The sequence below is a fragment of the Apteryx rowi genome, unplaced genomic scaffold (assembly GCF_003343035.1).
Source record: "Apteryx rowi isolate R43461 unplaced genomic scaffold, aptRow1 scaffold_43, whole genome shotgun sequence".
NCBI classification, from domain to species: domain Eukaryota; kingdom Metazoa; phylum Chordata; class Aves; order Apterygiformes; family Apterygidae; genus Apteryx; species Apteryx rowi.
In genome coordinates, this window is record NW_020450683.1 from 3,443,792 (window position 1) to 3,464,070 (window position 20,279).

The 20,279-nt window shown below is 39.0% G+C and overlaps 1 protein-coding gene across 12 annotated transcripts in view; it reads right to left on the reverse strand.

Moving 5' to 3' along the window:
* Positions 1–20,279, reverse strand: part of EYA3 (EYA transcriptional coactivator and phosphatase 3) — a 64,267-nt gene that overhangs the window by 35,304 nt on the left and 8,684 nt on the right. For 5 of the 12 annotated variants that reach the window (XM_026076288.1, XM_026076277.1, XM_026076290.1 and 2 more), the window contains exons 2-4: positions 8,659–8,754; positions 2,848–2,891; positions 140–219 (exon numbers count right to left, since the gene is read on the reverse strand). In XM_026076288.1, the coding sequence (XP_025932073.1) occupies positions 140–219; positions 2,848–2,891; positions 8,659–8,691 (157 nt within the window). In that variant the 5' untranslated portion in view covers positions 8,692–8,754. Of the gene's footprint in view, positions 1–139; positions 222–2,847; positions 2,892–5,453; positions 5,575–8,658; positions 8,755–19,714; positions 19,840–20,279 lie in introns of those variants that run through there. The other 7 variants (XM_026076289.1, XM_026076285.1, XM_026076281.1 and 4 more) reach the window with 6 other exon arrangements.

Consider the following 20,279-nt stretch of genomic DNA (forward strand, 5'->3'; position numbering starts at 1 on the left):
CATCTTAAAGCTGATAGCTAGGACAGGCTAAGGACTATGAGGAGGAGACAAAGCTTGTGCTTGATGATGCAAAGTAACAAAATCAGCAGAAGAAAACAGAAAAGTGAGCGGGAGCAGCAAAGTTCAGGAGGATACTTACTCTCACTTGACATGGGAAGGTTTGGACCAAGGCTTGAAGATTCAGGTTTCTGATCACTGACCTCTGTGTTGCTCACATGACTGACAGGATAAACAGAGGCTAATCGTTAGCATTATAAACCTTTCCATTAACATCTTTGCGCATCTTAACCCCTGGTTTCGGCCTTCCTAAAAGAGGCACACTGACTGTTAACAGAAAGTAGCTCTGCACCCTTTGGTATTTCACAGCCTGCTGGGCAGAGCTAGTGGTTTGTCATTGCTGCCTGCAGCAGAGAGCATGAACTTCCTTCCCCCTGCCCAGGCGCTGCATCCTGGTCCCCTGCACCAGCCCAGACAACCCTCAGGCTCTTCCACCAGAGTTTAATTTGCTAATTTAGCACAGAAACTGTGCAGCTATTTTTGCTGCGTTAAGGAACAGAATCAGCTTATGGAGGGATCCAGCAAGCAGCACATATGGTGGAAAGGATGGGCTATGAGCAGGCACTCCCCCTCTCAGCAGCAATAAGCTATTACATTGGCTCTTTCACCTTATAAAACTGTGGCCTGGGTGTCTATGCTTTATTCTGATGGTCTCAACAACCTCTCCATGTGAACATGAAAAGCTGTGTCACAGGACTATCAATAATAAAATTAAAGCCAACAAGGCAATCATAAAAGGAAAAAGCAAATTCATTAAGAAATTATCCTTAATACTATACATACAGTCAAAGCAAACATTGTCATGTAATAGAAACAGTGTTCTACAAATTCAAAAATAGTCAATTAACATTTAAGTCCAAAACTGACACCCAGTTCAATCATGTCCAAATACTGGCCTTCAGGGACTTCCAACTAGCAGCTGAACAAACTTCCATAATAAATTCTGAGTTTTGCACAAAAATACCACATTTCTCTGAAGACCAGGGTATCCGTCTACCATTATTCTTGGGGAAAAAAAAATCCTGTGATTACGTAGCACAATTTGCAGCTGTTAAATTGCATGCTGTTTGCCAACAGCTCAAGCACTGTACAGCTGCTTGTTGTGATTACTTCCTGTGGAAGACCTTATAGGTAAAATAACGTTCCTGATCATACTATATCAGCCCATGTTTCTTTTTTCTTTCTCACTGCTACGCCTCAGTGCACCCACCTGTGCTCTTGGGACACGTTCACATGCTCTCATTTGCAATCATTTACAACTTTGCAGTTCTCACTGACTGAAAGAAAAATGCTCACTTGCACTGTGGCTGCCTTAAACCACCGAGAATCTTCTGTGGACTCTGCTTAAAAGCAGAGTACATGCTCTTCACAGTGGTTTTAAGACCCTTTTAGGCTGCTGGATACTTAATGTTCCCAAGAGAGAACATCCTCACTGGCTATAGCTGTTGCTTTTCTCACTTCCACAATTCAACTGAAACAAATACAGCCAGAGTGACCTTGGCTGAAAATCATACTGCTATGGAGAAACAGATCTAATAAATCACTTGAAATATTTCAAAGGTCAAACTTAAAACCATACATAAAGTTTCATCAGAATACAGCAACAATATCTGAACAGAACTACAATTAAATTAAAAATGCAATTTTATCTCCCCCCACCCCATTCTATTTTTAAACACCATACAAGGATGCTTATACCTCCACAGGCTGAAACTTGAGGCTCCTGAATCTACAGGAAAGCTCTGACTGCACTGAAGCAGGGTAACACACCGAAGGGGAAGCTACACCATTCACTTCTACATGATCACACCTACCTGTGGTGCCCTCAGCTCCTTTGTAGTCAATAAACCTAGAGCATGGTTCATTTCCCCAGTACGATTGATCTTACCTCACACTGGCTAGAAGGGAAGCACCGGGTAATTAACCCAAATTTCTAGCTTATAGACATCTAATGAAATGAATTTCACACAGAGCAAATGCCTCACTGTTTCCTTTTTTTTTTTAAATAATTATCCATGTACCAATATCCTCCTCCATGGCTCCAATATACCATGTCCAATTGTGCATGAATGGCACATGCAGCATTTCCCCCTCACTCACATTGGGATGTCAGAGGCTCTGACAAGAAAACTTTCTTCAGGAGTATATGAACTCCTTTTATTTTATTTTTTATTTTTAAAAACACTCTCAGGAGCAGAATAAACCTTAATATAGCCATTCTCTCTATATGTAATAATAGCAATCAATTAGTGATTAATTCCTAAACATGACATATATTAGAAAGCCTCTAATAAGCAAAAATTGTACAACAATCTACCAATTTTAAACAAAAGATGCTATCAATTTTAGAACTTTTAATATCTCAAAACAGTTATTCACAGAATTTTATTGAGAATCACAGCTCAGATACTCGTGCTATTAGAATATTCCAAGTTTCACTGGAATAAATGCATGTTATACCTGACAGAGCTGTCTCATCAGATTCTGTGAAAAACATGGTAATTGATGATGCAATTAAAATTCTCTGTAGCCACTTTTATAAAAGCTTAATATCAAAAGGATGTAATATTAATTTAATAATTTAATTTTAATTTAATAATTAAAGATTTAATAAATATTTGATAATTAATATTTTTATTTGGAACTTAATCTCCAAATTATACCAAACACAGAAGTTTGCCCTATTTCTATGAAAAATATAATGATATGCAAGCTTCTAAATGGAAGCTTACAATCAAAACAGGACACTAATAACTGTTCCACACTAAAATCAAATTCAGAATTACACACCTTAAGCTTTGTTCTCTGGATTCTTGCATCTTGGCTTTTTTCACCTGCAAAGACAAATATGTTCAGAGACACAACTGAAGACAACTGTCCTTGATATAATCTATGCACACAAATGTCAGACTTCCATTAGCAGATCATCACTGGTTACTATAGAGTTCGCATTAGTGTTTAAATACAGCAAGCTTTGCATTGGACTCCAGAGTTAAACAGTGTAGCCACAGGTTCTTCAGCTCAAAACAAGCCTTTTTTAATTAGAAAAGCTGCTAAAGCTGAATGTGTTAGCAAAACTGCCATGGTTTTTAAATAAGTAACAGATGCTGGGATACACAGCTCCAGAAGTTTGATAAGGACTGTTCTATGGAAATTGAATAAAAGAGTCCTGAATTTTAAGAAAATCCTATTCTGCATGGAACAAGCACAATTGCTATAAACTTGGGTCTTTCAAACCTTCTCTATTTAAATATTCTAAAGATAGGAACTAGACTATTTTTTCTGTTCACATCAATAATAAATTAGAAGCTCTGATTTTAATTTCTGAATAAAACCAATATAGTATTTATTCTATCTTTATGGTTGGCCAGCTGGTCCAGTTCTTGCAGAGAGTGCTACTACAGAAAGCACTGGACTGAACACAAATTCAGTTTCTTGCATCCAGGCTACAAATAGGACTTTGAAATCCTGGGCAGGAGGAAAGGGTTAGTTACTGTACCCTATAGTCTTTTGAGCAAGATATTCCTGTGATATACTGTTTTTTCCACCCTCCCACCCAACTTTCAGCAGAAATTTTCCAAATTTCTGGAGCACATTTAGAAGCCAACTATGCTGCTTCCGTACCTTCTGTACCAGTCTCACCATTTATCCCAGTTCCTGCAGGGCATTTAAGATGGCAATGTTTAGCATACCTCTTATGTGAATAGGGTCTGGGTAAGCCAGGGGAATGTGTTGGGGAATCATGCACCAAAACACTTCAAGGATTACAACCCATTGATTTGGATATACTAGTCAGAGAAAGACTGCTGTGAAATCTGAAAGCTCTTGGCAGAAATCTCAAAAAGGCCTACAACACGTTATTAAAGTTTGTCTCTTTGAGGATAGTTTTTTTTCCCCCTTTCTTGAAACAGGAATACGTAATTTGAGCATGAGAGGTCAAAATGTGCTCAAAGCTTTTTTTTAATATAAGTTAATAAAATGCATGTGAACTCCTGCTAGGAAGGGGGAAAAAGAAGGCAGAGGTGGAGAAAAAGATAGAGGCTTGATGCAGCAACAAGGGGAAAGGAGTAAGCAAGCAGTAAGTATAGAAAGGAGAAAGCACTTTTCAAACAATTTAGCAAGGATCTGAGCCTCTAATATTGCACCAGATAGCTAAGGCTGTCAACCATCCACAGAGCTCTTACGGAAGGGAAATAGCATTATTTTCAAGTCCTCAGATCCCCTGCATCCCCCATGTAGTTCATACCATCTCCTTCAATTACACAGAAGAAAAAAGTGACTCACATACCAGAAGAAAAGCATCAAACAGCTTCAAACCTAAGCTACTTTGACGTGACAGAATCAAAATTAACTTAGAGTTGGCAGATTGAATTTTAGTTTCCACAAACAGCACAGGAACCAGTGGAACGTTGCTATTTCAAGTCAGGTATTCCCTAACCTTTGGCCTCTTCAATTGGACAGTTTTTTAATAGGGAAGATGGAAAGAGAAATCAGCTCACTAAAAAATTTTTTTTAAAAAAAAAAACAAGGTTGTGCAAGGAGACATTAGTTTTATTGAAATTTTCATCAGGTCCAGAATGAAAAATCCAAAGCAAAGCACAGCTGTCCCTAAAACACTTCTTGATAGTCAGGACTTTAATTCGAATCATTGCTCTGACTATTTTGGATCTAGGACTTGAGCTTCTGTCTTGATGACTGGCTACACCACAGGACTATGTGCCTTCTTGCACTTCTCTAATGGGAGGTCTTCCATCCTCTGCCAGGAACACAACCACAGTCCACTACCCAATTTTAAATGAGTTTTACTTTAACTCAAGGGCTAATTTCATAAAAATATGAGTAAATATCTGGGGAGAGTTTCATAAACCCTTTAAAGCAGCCAAGAACATGGCTCTGGGATTGCCAGTTGTAATCCATGGAACGAGTCAAGCAAAACAGGGATTTTGAATTTCAATCTATGACGTCCCTGCCTCAGTCTTAGATCGGTCTCCCCATCCTCACAGGTTTTCATTAAAAAAATTTCCATTATGTCTCTATGCTAAGTGATAACATTTATGAAAACTTGAAATTTTGGTGGAATGCAAAAACTATATCCCACCCATCACTAATTTTGCTACAAATTTAAGTTGGTGAGGGAACATTTTTAAAAACAGCCTTTCATGGACTTTGAAAGCATTAGCTCTCTCTCCTGACACGTCATAATACATGTTTAACACAGGAACAGCACACAGTAACAGTAACTTAAAAATGGAATCAACATCCTGAGATGTTAGGGGTTCAAGAAGAGAGTTTTGTCATGAAGCACTATACTCCCAAGTGAGCACTGTACCCCAAACCTTACATGGGTCTCCTATCCATCCTCTCCTGCATAAGCTTTAGAAAAACCTTTTAAACACCTCCTCTCAACACATACTCCTCTGAAAACCTTCTTGATAGAGTTCAGATCCCCTGTCAAGGCTCTCAGATGACAGGACCACAGTTTGAAGACTTTTTGTGCAGGAGAAGTGAATTTACTGCCTTTTAAAAAAAAGAAAGAAAAAGAAAGAAAAGAAATTAAAAGATGTGGTCCACCTCAACGATCCAAATTTTAGCCTTAGCAATGTCAGACATTATTTCACCAAACTATTCTGCTGCACTACAGCAAAGTGTTTTTAGTAACGTACATCTCCACTCAACCTTTTTATTTCATTATCAGTTTGGGGTTTATTTTGATTAAAAAAAAAAAAAAAAACTTAAGTGGCACCTTCTATCTGATCCCTGCTCCCAATCACAAATTTCTATAACTCAAAATGCCTCTGCCCAAATCATTCTTCATGCTGGAAAACTTCTATCTCTGCCCCAGGCCAATTTTCAAATGCAGTTGTATTTAAAGAGTGAGAAGCAAAGTGGAGACAAACTTTTCTTTGAAACTTCAAGGTAACAATTGCTCTGCAACAGAATCCAGTTCTCAGATTGATCTTCACAGACTAATTCCTCGGCCAGAGCAAAAATAGGAAAAAAAACTAAAAAAAAAAAAAACAAACAAAACACACACACAACTAACCACGATAACTTGTGGGAACAAACGCTGCCAAACCAATCTGAGATTGTGGCAATGCTGTTGTGAATAGAGGATCGTGTACACATTAGGAATGGAGAATTTTATTGACAACCTTTGCCAATTTCATTAAAAAAAATTTTTTTTCAACCCAAATCCATGGCCATCATCCTCTACTCTTTTGGCAGCACTGTGTCTTTCTGGAGCCCTTTCCAAGCCGGTGCTTTCCCCACCACTGCCTCTGGTTTGCAGTTGCTGTCCAATATAAGAAGCCATTTCAGAGAGCAACACAGTGGATGCCTGCAATGAGTTGCCGGTTTTACCCAAGAAAAACATTTTGTAAATAAAACAAGTATCAACAACTGTTAATGAAACTTATTTCAAGATAGTTGAGTTGCAACTTTGTAATGCAAGTTTATTATCCCTCATTAAAAAAAAAAAAAGATTTTTGTCATGTTCTGGCATTCAGGATTAAATGAATATTATAAATCAATTATGTGTGTTCACAATGTATTTAACAAGTGAGAGAATACTATAAAGGGTTCTCTAACTAATCCTCAATAACAGTACAAATATTTTTTTGCCATAACAAAGGTCACTGGGTCACTTTCCCTCATTTTCCCCCAAATTTCCCTTTGCTTTCTACCTTCCCACATCCGTTTCTATTTTGTAACACCATGCTGTACATACAAACTTTTCCATTCTAATTCACACCTGAAAAGAGAAGAAACAGTCAAAAAATAGGGACAAAAGATATGCCTGTTTAAGGTTCCGGGTTACATCATGTTGGGTAAGTGAGAAATCTAACATTCATTTAGAAAAGATATATTGTGTAAATTTGGACCAATTCAACATAAGAAAGTGACCTGGAAAATAAATTTTTTTTCGTTTTTAAAGTAAAATACATTTAATTCAGAGCCTGAAGATTCTCTAACAGGTTTCCTCCTGGATTCAGTTACCAACAGTTTGCAATAAATGTTATTTTTTCATAGTAATGTACTAATCCTGTTGCCATGATCAAGAGAAGCAAAATCATTTCGGGAAGAAAAACAAGTTTGTACAATGCAGAACTACTAAGCAGAAGTGATTTTGCAAAGCTGATTTCTCTTTTTTATTAGCAAAATTAACTTGTTCCAAGAATGGTCTCATACCAAAAAACATCTAAAACGATCGTTCTTGTCATTCTCTCCTGCAAAAATGTCCAAGTATATTCAAAATACCACATCATTTAACAGCCATAATCAATATAATCCATATTCTGTCTCAAAATCACTTGACTTCTCAGATTCTGAAGAGCAATTAGCAAGAAAATCTTTGGAGGAAAATTACAGAATAATGTGCTTATAAAGGATGCTTTCACCAACCAAAAATAAGTTGTGCCCTATCTTGTATCCTGAAGAATAAAGGTTTATTAAGACAGTTTTCATTATATGAGGATGTAATAACAGATATTTCCTTTAAATCCCACAAATATCTGCAGTTCAAATTCTACGTTTTTGCTGATCAGTCTCACAGATGCATGCACATATGTCTATATGCACAAGACGTAACTTGCATGTTGTGTAAAGTAATATTTTCTTTCAGTAATTTTAGGATTATCTTTGCATTTCATTCAGCTTTGTTCATGAGCCATAAAAATGCATAAATGAAGTTGCAACGTATTAGTTAACCGAAGAACACAATATTGTCACATCAAAGCAGCCTCAAAAATCTTTCCAATGTGGACATGACCAAATTTCCCTCAGCACGCTACTGTTTTCATGTGCATTTGAAAATGTCTCCAATATGAGAATAAGCTTCAAACTCAGAGTAACTTGGCAATTGTTATGTTTGCCTCGGGTTTAATTTGGAATATAATGTCAATACAAACTTCATTTTGAGCCGTTTCGCTTAAATACTACCCCATTATATATGTTTTAACTTTGTATCATAATGTATTAATAATTATTCTTCCCCAAACTTATGTGACATGGTATTTTATACTTATAATTAAGTATAATTATTAGCTTATTAACCTGTAATACACATTGTATTTCAAATACTTAAGATCTCTGGACAGCAATTTTTAACTTAAAACGTACTTCCCTACCTGAATACACTTTTAAATTAAGGAATTTAAAAACTGTTTTCCAGCAGAGGAGATGACAGTATGCTTGAGATCACAGAATCTTTTCAAGATCCTGAGTACAAGAAGTAGTAAAGATTATACATGTTATAATAACAAGTTTCCTGATTCTATTGTTAAAATAGTGAATTTTAATTTCTCTAGGAAACACCTGAACTGGTTTTCTGAGAAAAACAAATAATTACTAGGCATAATTTTAAACAGAAACATTACAGAGTTTAACCATACCTACCTATTCCTTTTATTACTCTTGTCTATATGATTACAATAAATCAAATGTACAATACATTTTACTAGGAGCAAAACAATTTTTTGCCTCTAGATAAATATAATAAGTATAAGGCTTATTTTCCATTATTAATGAAAATAACTAAGAGGAATTTGTGAGGTCACTGGTTTGTTTTATATGTTCATTTTTAGTATTTTTAAATGTACTTACTGGTTGTTCGGGTAAGTCTTGTGGCTCTTCCATGGGTATTACTATTTTAATGCTTAAATGATTCGAATGCGTGTGTTCCTCGGCAGTCTTCAAAGCCTGTCAAAAAAAGGTGTTCATAGCTTTATGTACTTTTTGGGAGGCTTATCATTTAGGCTATCGGGGGACATTAATTGTTATGTATTCCACCCACAGGCTTTCTAAACTCGTGTTGCCCTCTCCCAAGTAAGAGACAAAATTCATATATGGAAAGATTTCATAAACAAGGGATTTAGCTTTAAGCTTCAAGATATAAACAGACTTTTTTACGCACGTGGTACATTTCTACATCATTTACTTGTACCATACAAGCTACAGAAGCTAATGTATCAATCAAACATGTGCACTATGATTTTAAAGACACTTTAAACGATCAAGTCAGGTCTACTAGGTCAGTAAACAGAGTGATTCCGTCTAACCTGTTTTAATTTAGATCATTTATATAACAAACAAAAAAAGAAATCAGGACAAGACTGTACACCTAAATGTATTTACAAGCAGTACCTTTTATTGCCAAACCCACAAAGCTAGTTTATTCTTTCAATTGCGCCTTTCAGAAAGAAAAATTTGATGAATGTTTGCTACTAAAATAAAAAAATTCTAAGCAAATAACCCAACAGCATTTAGCATAGAGATTTTATATAAAAGAGCTGCTAGACCCCAGCAAAACCACAAGAAGGAAATTTTGCAGATGATTACTTTCACAACCTTATTAATTTTTGCAACTCGACAGATAAAGGCATGCATCCTCTGGGACTTCCACCTCTGTCTGACCAAAATTTATTAAAAATACGTCCTATTCACTCGACTGCACTTCTCTACCCCTCTCCTTTCAGGGCCAGCATATTAAAAACAAAATCCAACCCCTTCAAACACGCTCCATCTCAAACATACCAGAAGTAAGTAGGTATTTCCTCTCCCATCCTAACAGAACTGTCTCTTCATGCACACAAAGCAGAATTATAAGTGGCTTACCTCAATTAAAAGAAATGCTGAAAAAAACACTTAATGGTTTGGAAGAAAGTAAACACAGCAACACCACATATACTTTCTCTGCTGAGCTAGGACCTTTTCCTGCCTCCATGGCTATGGAAATTTTGCTGTAAACCTCTATGGAAATGCGGAAGGCCATTTATTCAGCTGCTGTTTTCTCTAGTCCTTTCCATCTGCACATCCCGCCTAGAACATTCAAGCACCTTCACATTACAAAATTGTCCCCAGGAACAGGGGCAAGACCAGCTAACCAATACGACTTGACAGTGTCCTGAAAACAATGGCTGCTTGCCTCCCCTGCCAGACGTACTTAAACTCTTGCTCTCTATAGCTAGCTTGCTCCCAAAACAGGCAAGCTGCTGCAAAACACCATACTGCAAACACAGGAAGGCTTTGGAGGCTGGAATAATTTCCCATTATCCATGAAAACACAAAGGATTTGTTTTCTCTTATCAGAGGAAAAACAGAGGTTCTGTAAAGAGAGTGATCTTATGCGCCAGGGTAAAATTTTCTTCAGGGTTTGAGTATTTTCCAAGGTTACCTCCCCCAGTCAAAGGCTACTTCCCATTACTGCCTTAACTGTACATCAACAGAATTTACAATATGTCTCATAATTAACTCAATTTCTTTTGAAATGACCCTACAGACATCAAACACAGGAAAGTATACGCAGCAGGTGCCTGCCAGCATTCCAGTTTTTTCTCTCAGTTTTAATCACAGTTTTATTTTAAACATAAAGGTTTATTTCCTTTTTACTTTAATAGGAATAATCTAGAAAAATCAAGACCGAAGAGAAACCGTGCCATTCAAAGACTATGAATAGGAGGATCTGAAGAAGGGCCTGAATTTGATCCCAGCAAGTCTTGTCCTTTGCTTCTGTATTTGAAACTTTTTCAGATAATGCCTTAGAAAAAGCCAAAGCTAAACTCTTCCGCATGGAAAAAGATCTCAGATCAAAATATGATCCATTCAGTAGTAAAGTACCATTCCACATACTGTTTCAAAGCTCTTAGTAGTTCTTTAATTTTATTTGTGAGAAGTCACTAATTAGTTAGAAAAATTGGAAAATTGCAAGAGTTGTCATCCGACCCTGTTAGTTTATAAGTTAAATTACACTTTCCACCAAAACCCTCTTTTGCAAACGAGTGGTGCATCTTGAAGCACCCGAAAGCAAAACTCAAACTTTTGAACAAACCAAAGTAGTACAGCAGCAACTTCTCGCCTAGATGGGGAGCAAAAACTTGACTTCTAGCAGTTTCACGCTTCCTTCTGGGGAATACTCTGTACCTTCAGAAATAGCAAATTTGGCAGAAGACTTCTTGCAAAGATACAGTATTGCTTTCTATACCACAAATGACTGAAGCTAACAAAGTGCTGCTACTGCTGATGGAGGAGTTCCTGCCCCTGTCGGACCTCCAGCCACTCTTATTCCCTTGACGCCCCTTCCAAACCGTGTGGCCAAGCAGTAGTCTGGATCTGAGCCTCGATCTTGTTCTAACGTCAGAGGAAAGCCACCAAAACCCAACATTTTTGCTAAGTTACTCTAACTGCCACCAGCTTATCACACAACCCCATGCTTAAGGGAGCCAAGCGAATGGAGAACAGCAGGAACGAGAAAGGGGGAGAGCAGGATCTCCTGCTTCAGTGACAGCCCCTGTAACAGTAGGGTTATGCGGTTTGTTTAACGCCTTTACCATCTTATTCATTTTTTACTTTGGCAAAACAGAGAACATAAAAACCCCAGCGATATACACATGGCTTGCCCACCTTTCAATCCGTATACCATGCAACCAAATTTCTCTGCAGAGCAACTACAGGACTTTGCTAGCATCCGGGCACAAAAGTCACTTGCTGCCACAAGCTCCTACAGGGAAGGAGAGGAACATCTCTAGCCCTGTTTCCACACACAGCCGGGGCAGGGAAGCTCTCACTAGCTCAGCGAGCACCCGCCGAACCTAGCTAAGCGTCGGCAGGTTCAGCCGCAGCTCGCTGACCGCAGGGGAAGGGCTGAGGGGAGCGGCGGACAGCTTCAGCGCACAAGCCCAGGCGAGGAGGATTCAGGGCGCAGCTGTTCTGGCTGTGCTCGTTTCCCTAACAGCAGCTCTCCAACACGCCTAATCCCCCCGCTCTGCCAGCCCGCAGCCACCACACACGTGTGCTTGAGCAGACCTCAGGCTGCCAGGGCAGGACACTCTGCCCTCTGCCCCCCCTGCTCCCTTCCGGGAGCACTTCCAGGTACCCTAAGCCACCGCCTTGGCTCTAAGGAAAGGTAAGCACCAACTGCAAATCCAGCACCCTGTAGCTGCTGAGCTTGAACTACCTCGGTATATTATCTCCCTTAATAAACATCTCTCCTCGAACAAAGTTGGTTTTTAAAAAACAGAAGAGAAACACCGGTGAGCTCCTGGGCTGCATCTCAATTCTCCAAATTAGATTTTTAAATTTGGTACAAATCAAAGGATTTTGATGAGCTTTAGATAAGCTTAATCTCACCACTTCTATTACAGAACGTTCTAAACCCATAAGCAACCACATCGTAAGAGACAAAATCAGATCTGAGATATCCTCGGCTCCATATGTAGTCCAAATCATTGCCCTGTTTACATCCACAAATGGAGCTGCCAATGCAACGCCTGCATGGGAGAACTGTGGCTGCCTCTCCTCCTGCCCCCTCTTCCCACACAGAACTGCAGCGTCCTAATGGTTGCTAACCTTAAAAGAGCAAAATTCAACGGTTAAGAGCCTTAGGGGTTGCTGGGGTTTTGGTTTCGTTTGGTCACTTTTTCTGTCTGAATCTTTTTGTCTTTTTTGGGGGGGGGGGTGAAGAAAAGGTCTGAAAAGTAGATTCTGATGGTCAGAATAACTTCAATGGGCCACCAGCCTTATGAATGAAAAAAACCTGTACAAAACAACTAAATATAAAACATGCCATCAAATGAGTTGCTGCAAGAAAAAAGAAATGCAGCAAAGAGATTAAAGATTAGAGCTTTAAACTCCTAAAAAATGGAAAAATACCATACTTTTTCTCTTTGTGATTTTCATCATTTTCCTGTGGAACTGTCCTCAGGAAGTGATTTTATTAAATCAGCAATTTTCTTCATCTGCTAAATAATTTATTTTGTAATATCAAAAAATCTGAACAAAACAACATCATTATTTTTAATTTAGACTTGTTTTGAATAGCCATCCTAGTTTAATTCCAACTTCCTCAAAACGCCAGCAATGTAAAATACCAGGAAGGATAGATGTTTTACATGTCTTTCTATCTTGCTTGCTCAATTTATTGAAAAGCATTATTCTAAATTTCAAAACAAAAGGCACCATAGCAGAGGAATGGACTACAGAATCTCATGTATCAGTTGTCTGCTTTCCGTTCTGCACAACATCGCTATTACAGTATTTCCCGTATTAAAAACCCTGGCAAGTTATATACAGTTTCTAGCACTAAATTCTGTTTTTAAAATCCTAAAATGCAAAGTCTAGCTCAATCAGACTCTTTAAAACTACACATTATGGATATAATTCCCTAAAGCTACCTGCTATTAGCATCCGGGTAGACTGCTGTTTACTTTTATTCTGTTCAAGTCCATCTGCTTTGGCTTTGGATATAAAATTTCAGCTGATGAACAGTTCCTCTCTCAAGCTGCAAATAATTGAAATTAAGGATACCGTGACAAAAACAACAAGCAGTAATTATACTGATTAGAAAAAAAAAAGCTGTTTGTATACGGTCTTATATTATTTTAAAATAGCCACTGCTCCCCTTAAAGCAACCTTGAGTTAGCTTAATGAAATTAAAGCTATTAAACAAAAAGTTAAAATGTTTTGTTGGAGTATGCATGAAAATGTGATCTACGCAGTTATTTCAATTCCTTATTTCCTAAAGGGCCAGCAGTCTACCATGAACAGTAATATATGAAGTAAGCAAAAGAAAAGAGTCTAAGCTCCTTCTATTTTCCAGTAGAGCACGTCATGGTAATTTCTCCCATTCTGCTACACTACACTGCAACCAGAGCTTCTAAGTGATCTAAACCACCACCCAACCACGGCAGGATTTTTCCTTGCAATATTCTTTTATCCTGTGCCACTCACCATGTGACACACTACTCCTTTCAGAGAAGAGCAGAGCTTGGCACAGTGGGATGTGGTGAAGCCCCCTCCACCCCTTAAGTTGAATTAAAAGCACTCAAAGAAATAAATTCAAAAAGCAAAGAGGGAGAAGAGACAAACACTGACATTATGTACTGCACAGCTGCCAGGTGCTTTTTATTCTGGAGGTTTGTGACTTAAGTTTTAGTGATTTCATATTTTAAACTGTTAGCAATGATTCAAAGCCATTCTCACTGTGAAGTGATATGCCATCGTAACAGTCACAGTATGTAGGGGAAATGCCTCTATGGGTACCCTAAAAGGTACAAAATAAAGCCGCAGTTGTTTAAAATTAGGTCCAATCACTCTTCTCGAGCTCCTGTTGCAAATTCTGAAAATAAGGGGAAAAAAATTGCACAGGATTAAGAGCGAACTGTTGATAGTCTAACAATTTGCAACAACCACCATGTTTGAGTTCACATAATAAACTCAAAGGACTTCATTACATGTTCAATCTTTGGCATTATTATTTTTTCCTTTTTTTTTTCTTTTGCATACATTAACTGCTGAAAATATATATTGGTGTTTCAACATCATGGCACAAAATCTTGACAAAAATCTTGGCAAATTATTTAGGCAAAATAAAAAAATTCCTTCCCTCAGAGAGTTAAAAACGTGTTATTAAATGGTTAAATTGATACATACTGGGTCAACCACAGGACCACTTCTATCAAACACATACCAAGAGAGGACTTTCCTAAGTCTGCTCCAGTACTTATTCACCTGTCACTGTTCTGTGCAACCTAGAAGCAGAATCATGTAAACACATGCAAAAAAACCCTCAGGATTTTCTGCTTTTATATTTCCAATTGTTCACGAACCTGAATCTTCAGGCAAAACATGCTAACAGCTATCTCCCCTGCAGGCAGTGATCTGTGACCCTCCACATCGATCTGTGAGCAGGCATATGGATATCAGCTTTTTGTTCCAGGGATAGATTTCTTTACGATTTCATTCTTCCCATATCCCAGCATCTCCACATCCAGCTGTGCTACTATTTTATCAGTCAAGCCACAGAAATTGTTTCAACTTGGTACTCAACGTTGCCAAACTAACTTGCTATCTACACCAAGAAAGCAAATCTAATCCTCTCTCTGGTGTTACAGGGTTTCTTATGAGGGTTTGGCAAGAACAGGCATTCATCTGAAGTTTTGGAGAGTCTCCCATTTTGTTTTTACACAGCTTGATTAAAGATTACAGGAAATGGCAGCGGCAGCCTGGTTCCTAATTTGGTCTGTATAATAAAATGACCCCCTTGTGCAGCTGTCAGGAATTGAGCAATTCTGAGTACTAAGCTTCAATTTTTCCTTCCTTTAGGCAAAAACAAATAGCAAAAGCACTTTAGAAACTTGTGCCATCATATTAATGCAAATAAAGTAAGTGGGCAAATAGAAGGCTAGGCCTGTAAAATGTTTATCTGCTAAATCTGAATAAAAGCTCAAAAAACTTTAAAGATTCCTAAAAAGAAAAGGAAGTTGCAGTTTCCAATATGCTCATGCAACTCCAGGAGCACACAAAGAAAGACAGGGCAGAGCAGAAGAGCAGGGGCCCATTTAGCTTTCCTCCTCCACTAAGGAATGAAATACTTGATAGAAATAATTTGCTTTCACAAGTAGAACTGCAAGGAATTCAATTGGCAATCTACTTCTCATGATGTTCAGAAGTTAATTTATAAATATCATATTGAGGCCACACATTCAGTATCCGACCATCTTCACATGASTGGTTCATTTCTTTTAAATATACAAGAATTACATGTATTACTTTAGCATTTGAAAATACAAATGAAGCAAGAAGGAGAAAGGATCTGACTTTTTAACTTCAAAATGTGATGTCCCAAAATCATACCGTTTCTAACACTATCAGTAATCAACTTCTCAGTCAAGAGTCTTGCTTTCCACAGCAATTTTTAAAAATTGCCTCTAGGTAAAATCCATCTTTTAAGCCCACCATACAATATCTCAAGCTTTGTTTTGTTCAATCCATCCCCTTTGTAAGTACAGTTCCCTAATATTTTCCTTTTTTTTCCTCAACAGCAGGTAGCAGTCATCCAAAAAAAAATCCAAAACTAAATATATCTAATAAATGAAAGCTGTGCTACACATCAGCCCGCTGATTCCATATCGTCAACAATCCACCAGATCTCACAGCAAAGATTTATGCTCTGCTATTCTTCGTTTTTCCCCCCTCACTCTCCACACACACCCACACACAAATACGCACACATAACGCATATACGTTTCCACAATATTGTGAAAAATAGCAGATTAAATCTTTGCTGCAACATCTGCTGGATTGCTTACTGCTCTCAATCCAGGTTCTCTCTCTCCTTTTCTTACCCTGGTAAGAATCAGAATACAAACACTGTAACAGTTTAGGGGGGAAGGCAGATTATTCGCCCTGTTTTTGAAGGTATGAGCAGCCATGACAAGCACACAAAAACAATCCTGCAGGATCGAAGGTTCTTAGTTTGAATAAAACTTCTGAATCTTCAAATGAGAAATAAAAGCATGCAGTACTTATAAACCAAGAAATTACTGAAAATAAATGGGCATGCAAATATATTTTTAGGTTAAGTAATACTTATTTCATTAATTGGGATTTTTATGTTATTTCTAATTCTTTGAAGCATTGTCACCATTACAACTGTCTGCAGCTCACTTAGCTTGCACAATGACGGCAGGCACATAGCTTGATTTCCCAGTTCTTGTGCAATTCTGTTAAGTTTGATTTTGAAACACAGCAGGGAAATTTTTAATGGGGAAAAAGCTGTTTTCACAAAAGGAAAATGTGGAAATAATAACTTCATCTTAGAGAAAAACAACTCCCACTGAGCCCAGAAACAACTTGACAATTTCTTCTAGATAGATCTACCATGTACATAGCTCATGTAGCACAAGATCATGAAAGGGCTATTAACCTTTTACTTTCAAAACAAAGCACAGTAATTTATATAAGCATAACAAAAGTAGAAAAGTCAATTTCTTTCTCTTTTCACAAGAATTAGACCTGCTTTGTGGCTTAACAGATTTTTCCCTAAAAACACAAACCAGAAAATACCCAATATCTTGTGGTTTCCATACACTTTCTGAATTTCAGATAAACGATAAATGGATTGCAAAATTCTAGAGCTGCAGCTTTGGAGAGAAAATTATGTTTGTCTTGGAGCTTTTTAAAAACAAATTTTCAAACAAGAGAGCATATTGCCTTTAATTTTTAGGTGTCACTTCCTACATACTAAAATAGACTAGTAAATTTCCTGATCACCCACCCACAAAAGACCAAAAATTTTAATCCAGCTCTATCAGTAAGAGAACAAACCTGCAACAAATTAACCACAAAAAAATGAGTTATTTACATTATGCAGTTGCAATTTTTATTTTCAATATGAGATTTGTGAACACACACTGAGAAGTCATGTAGCTATCACCACAGGTTACCAGGAAATTAATGTCAGTAGTTCTATTAGAGAGAAACTGTTTCAGTACTCAACTTACACTACAATTGTATCAAAAAGGTTGTAACCATGGCAAATTTAGTTATTTCTCTTGTTATTTTGCATTAGAGGCAGCCAGGGCATTTATCACTGTGCAATCAGTTCGGAGGACATCTGTAGCTATTTGTGTCTTAGCAACAACAGTTGCTGAGTAACCTGCTCAAAAAAAAAAAAAAAATAAAATAAAATAAATTAAAGAAAGAATAAAGTACTGGATATTTGAGATTTTTTAACCAGGAAAAAAAAAACAGTTTAAATGTTGGTGTTCAATGCTCARGTTCTCAGTAACAGCCATTACATCTAATTAACTGTAGTTCTTAAACCACTTGTTTAACACAGCATCCAGCCCCGCTGGTAGAGGCAGACGGGACACAGAAACACCTTACGGGGTCAGACGAGCGGGCCGTCCAGCCCAGGGCTCTGTCTCCAGCAGCAGCAAGAGCAGATGCTACTTGCAGGGAGTATGCGAGCCTGGCTACTCGCCGCAATCCACTCCTCATGTACACCCCCAGCAACCACAGCCGTTGGGTATGAGACAGCAGAGGGGACGTCCCTGCCTCAGCCTCTGGCATCCATTCATGGATCTGTTGCCCATGAACTTGTCCAGTCCCTCTCCAAACATGATGCTATCATCTTCTCCCACAGTCTCCTGGGGCAACCAGTTCCAGCAGCTCACAACATGCAGCATAAAGAACTTCTGTTTTAAACCAGTCTCCAACTAGTTTTCGAGTGCTTTCAGTTCTAGTACAACAGGATTTGGCAAGCAGCTCTTCTTTCAGCACATCCACTCCCTTCAGGTTTTGTAAACCTTGATTACATCTCCTCTCCAAATTAGAGAGTCCCAGACTAAGTCCCAGCCTTTTTAGCTTCTCTTCATAAGGCAGTTGCTCCATCTCCCAAGATCACTAAGTTCAGCCTTATATAGATATGGTTTAGATTGCTTTTCCCTAGACAAAATATCTTAAATTTATCTACAGAGATCCTTCTAGAGTTCCTTGTCCTTGATGTGGCTTTTTATGACTCAAAAGAACTTAGTAATATCTGTAAACTTGGAGATTTGACTGTTCATTCATTTCACAAGATCACTGGTGAAGATGCTGAATAAAACCAGTCTTGAGGGCACTACACTGCTGACTCTATTCCAGCCTTAGAAGTGACTGCTAAGTGCTGTCCTTTGCTCTCTGAGCTTGCTAACCTAGCTGGAGCACTTTTAACAAGGTTTGACAGGGAAGACCAAAGATACCCGAAGTGGAGGAAAGCACACACAAGACAGGACAACAGAGGAAGCTCTCATACTTCCCTCGAGAAAGTGGGGCAACGGGGAGCCCAACTGACCTGTCTGTAAACCAATATACACAGCCTGGGAAACACACAGGAAAAACAAGAAGTCCATGCAGTTGCAGAACTACAACCTCACTGGAAATACAGAGGTGTAATGGGACAGCTCACATGACTGAAGTGCTGTGATGAAAGGATACAGGCTCATGAGGAAAGATGGTGGGAGGCGGGGAGGGTGTTAGGCTCTGTGTAAAGGAGCTGCTTAAACACATAGAGCTCTGCTATGGGATGATCAAGAGACCTGTCAAGATCTTACRAGGTCAGGATCAGAGAGGTAGCCAACAAGGGGAACATTGTGGTGAATGTCTACTAGAGATCCCCCCCCTCACCAAGAAGTGAATGAAGCCACATTTCAACAGCTGGAATAAGCCTAATGACTGCAGATCCCGATTTTAAAGAGGAACTTTAACCAACCCACTAACTTCTGGGAGGGCAACATGGTGGGGCATATGAAATTCAGGATATTTCTGAGCACATCAAAGACAATTTTTTGATACAGGTGCTAGGTGAGCTGACTTGGGCAGGTGCACTGCTGGACATGCTACTCACTAACAAGGACAAACTGGTGAGGGATGTGATGATCAGTAGCAGCCTTGACTGCAGTGACCATGACATGGCAAGAGTTCAAGAGAGAAGCGAGGCAAGTAACAGAAGAAATAGCTGGACTTTTGCTTGTTTGGGAGACTGATAAGCAAGACACCACAGGAGGGTCTGAAGAGCAAAGAAGCCCAGGAGAGATGGCTGATCTTCAAGGACAACCTCCTCCAAGCACAAGAAAACAGTCTATCCCAATGTGTAGGAAAATAAGCAGATGTGGGAGGAGGCCAGTTCAGCTGAACTTCTGACTCAGCTCCAAAAGGAAGTGTATGGGAGGTGCAAGCAGACACCAGATACATGGGAGGAGTTCAGGAGAATCAAGCAGGCATGCAGAAATGGAATTAGGAAGTTTGGCTGAGGTCAAAGCTGGCAAGGGATGCAAAGGGCAACAAGAGAGGCTTCTACGGGCACACTGGCAGTAAAAGGGAGATGAAGAAAACTGCTGACCTGCTGCTGAGCAATGAGCCAGTGATCTACTGATGAAGGACACAGGAAAAGCTGAGGTGTTCAATGCTTTCTTTACTTCAGGCTTCACTGGCAGGGTCTGCTCTCAGGCCTCCCAAGTGGCAGAGCTTGGAGGAAGAAAGTACTACTTGTCAGGGCCCTGAGCAAATTTTCTCCCCTCGTGGGGGTTTTGCTGTCTGGGCTTGGTTGCCAAGGCTGGCTGCCTTGGGGACAGCTGTTCTAGAAAGTTCTGCTTGGATGCTAGCAAAGGCCACCACTCCCTCCCTTAGGAGCTGCTTTTAAGCTGAAGCCCTTGCCTTTGGCCCCCACCTGAGCGACAACACAGCTGGATTGCAGGTCATGCCTATGCCAAGCCTGTTGACCCTGACCAATGGACTGACCTCCTGGCTAGACCTTGGAACTGATTCATTATTATGGACTTGCCTGGAAATCACTGGACTGTGATGACCACAGCTACTGTCTCCAGACCCAACCCTGACTCAACTTCCCAGCCTGACCTTAGATCTGTCTCACTACGGATTTGTCTGGCAATTTGGACTCTCAGCTG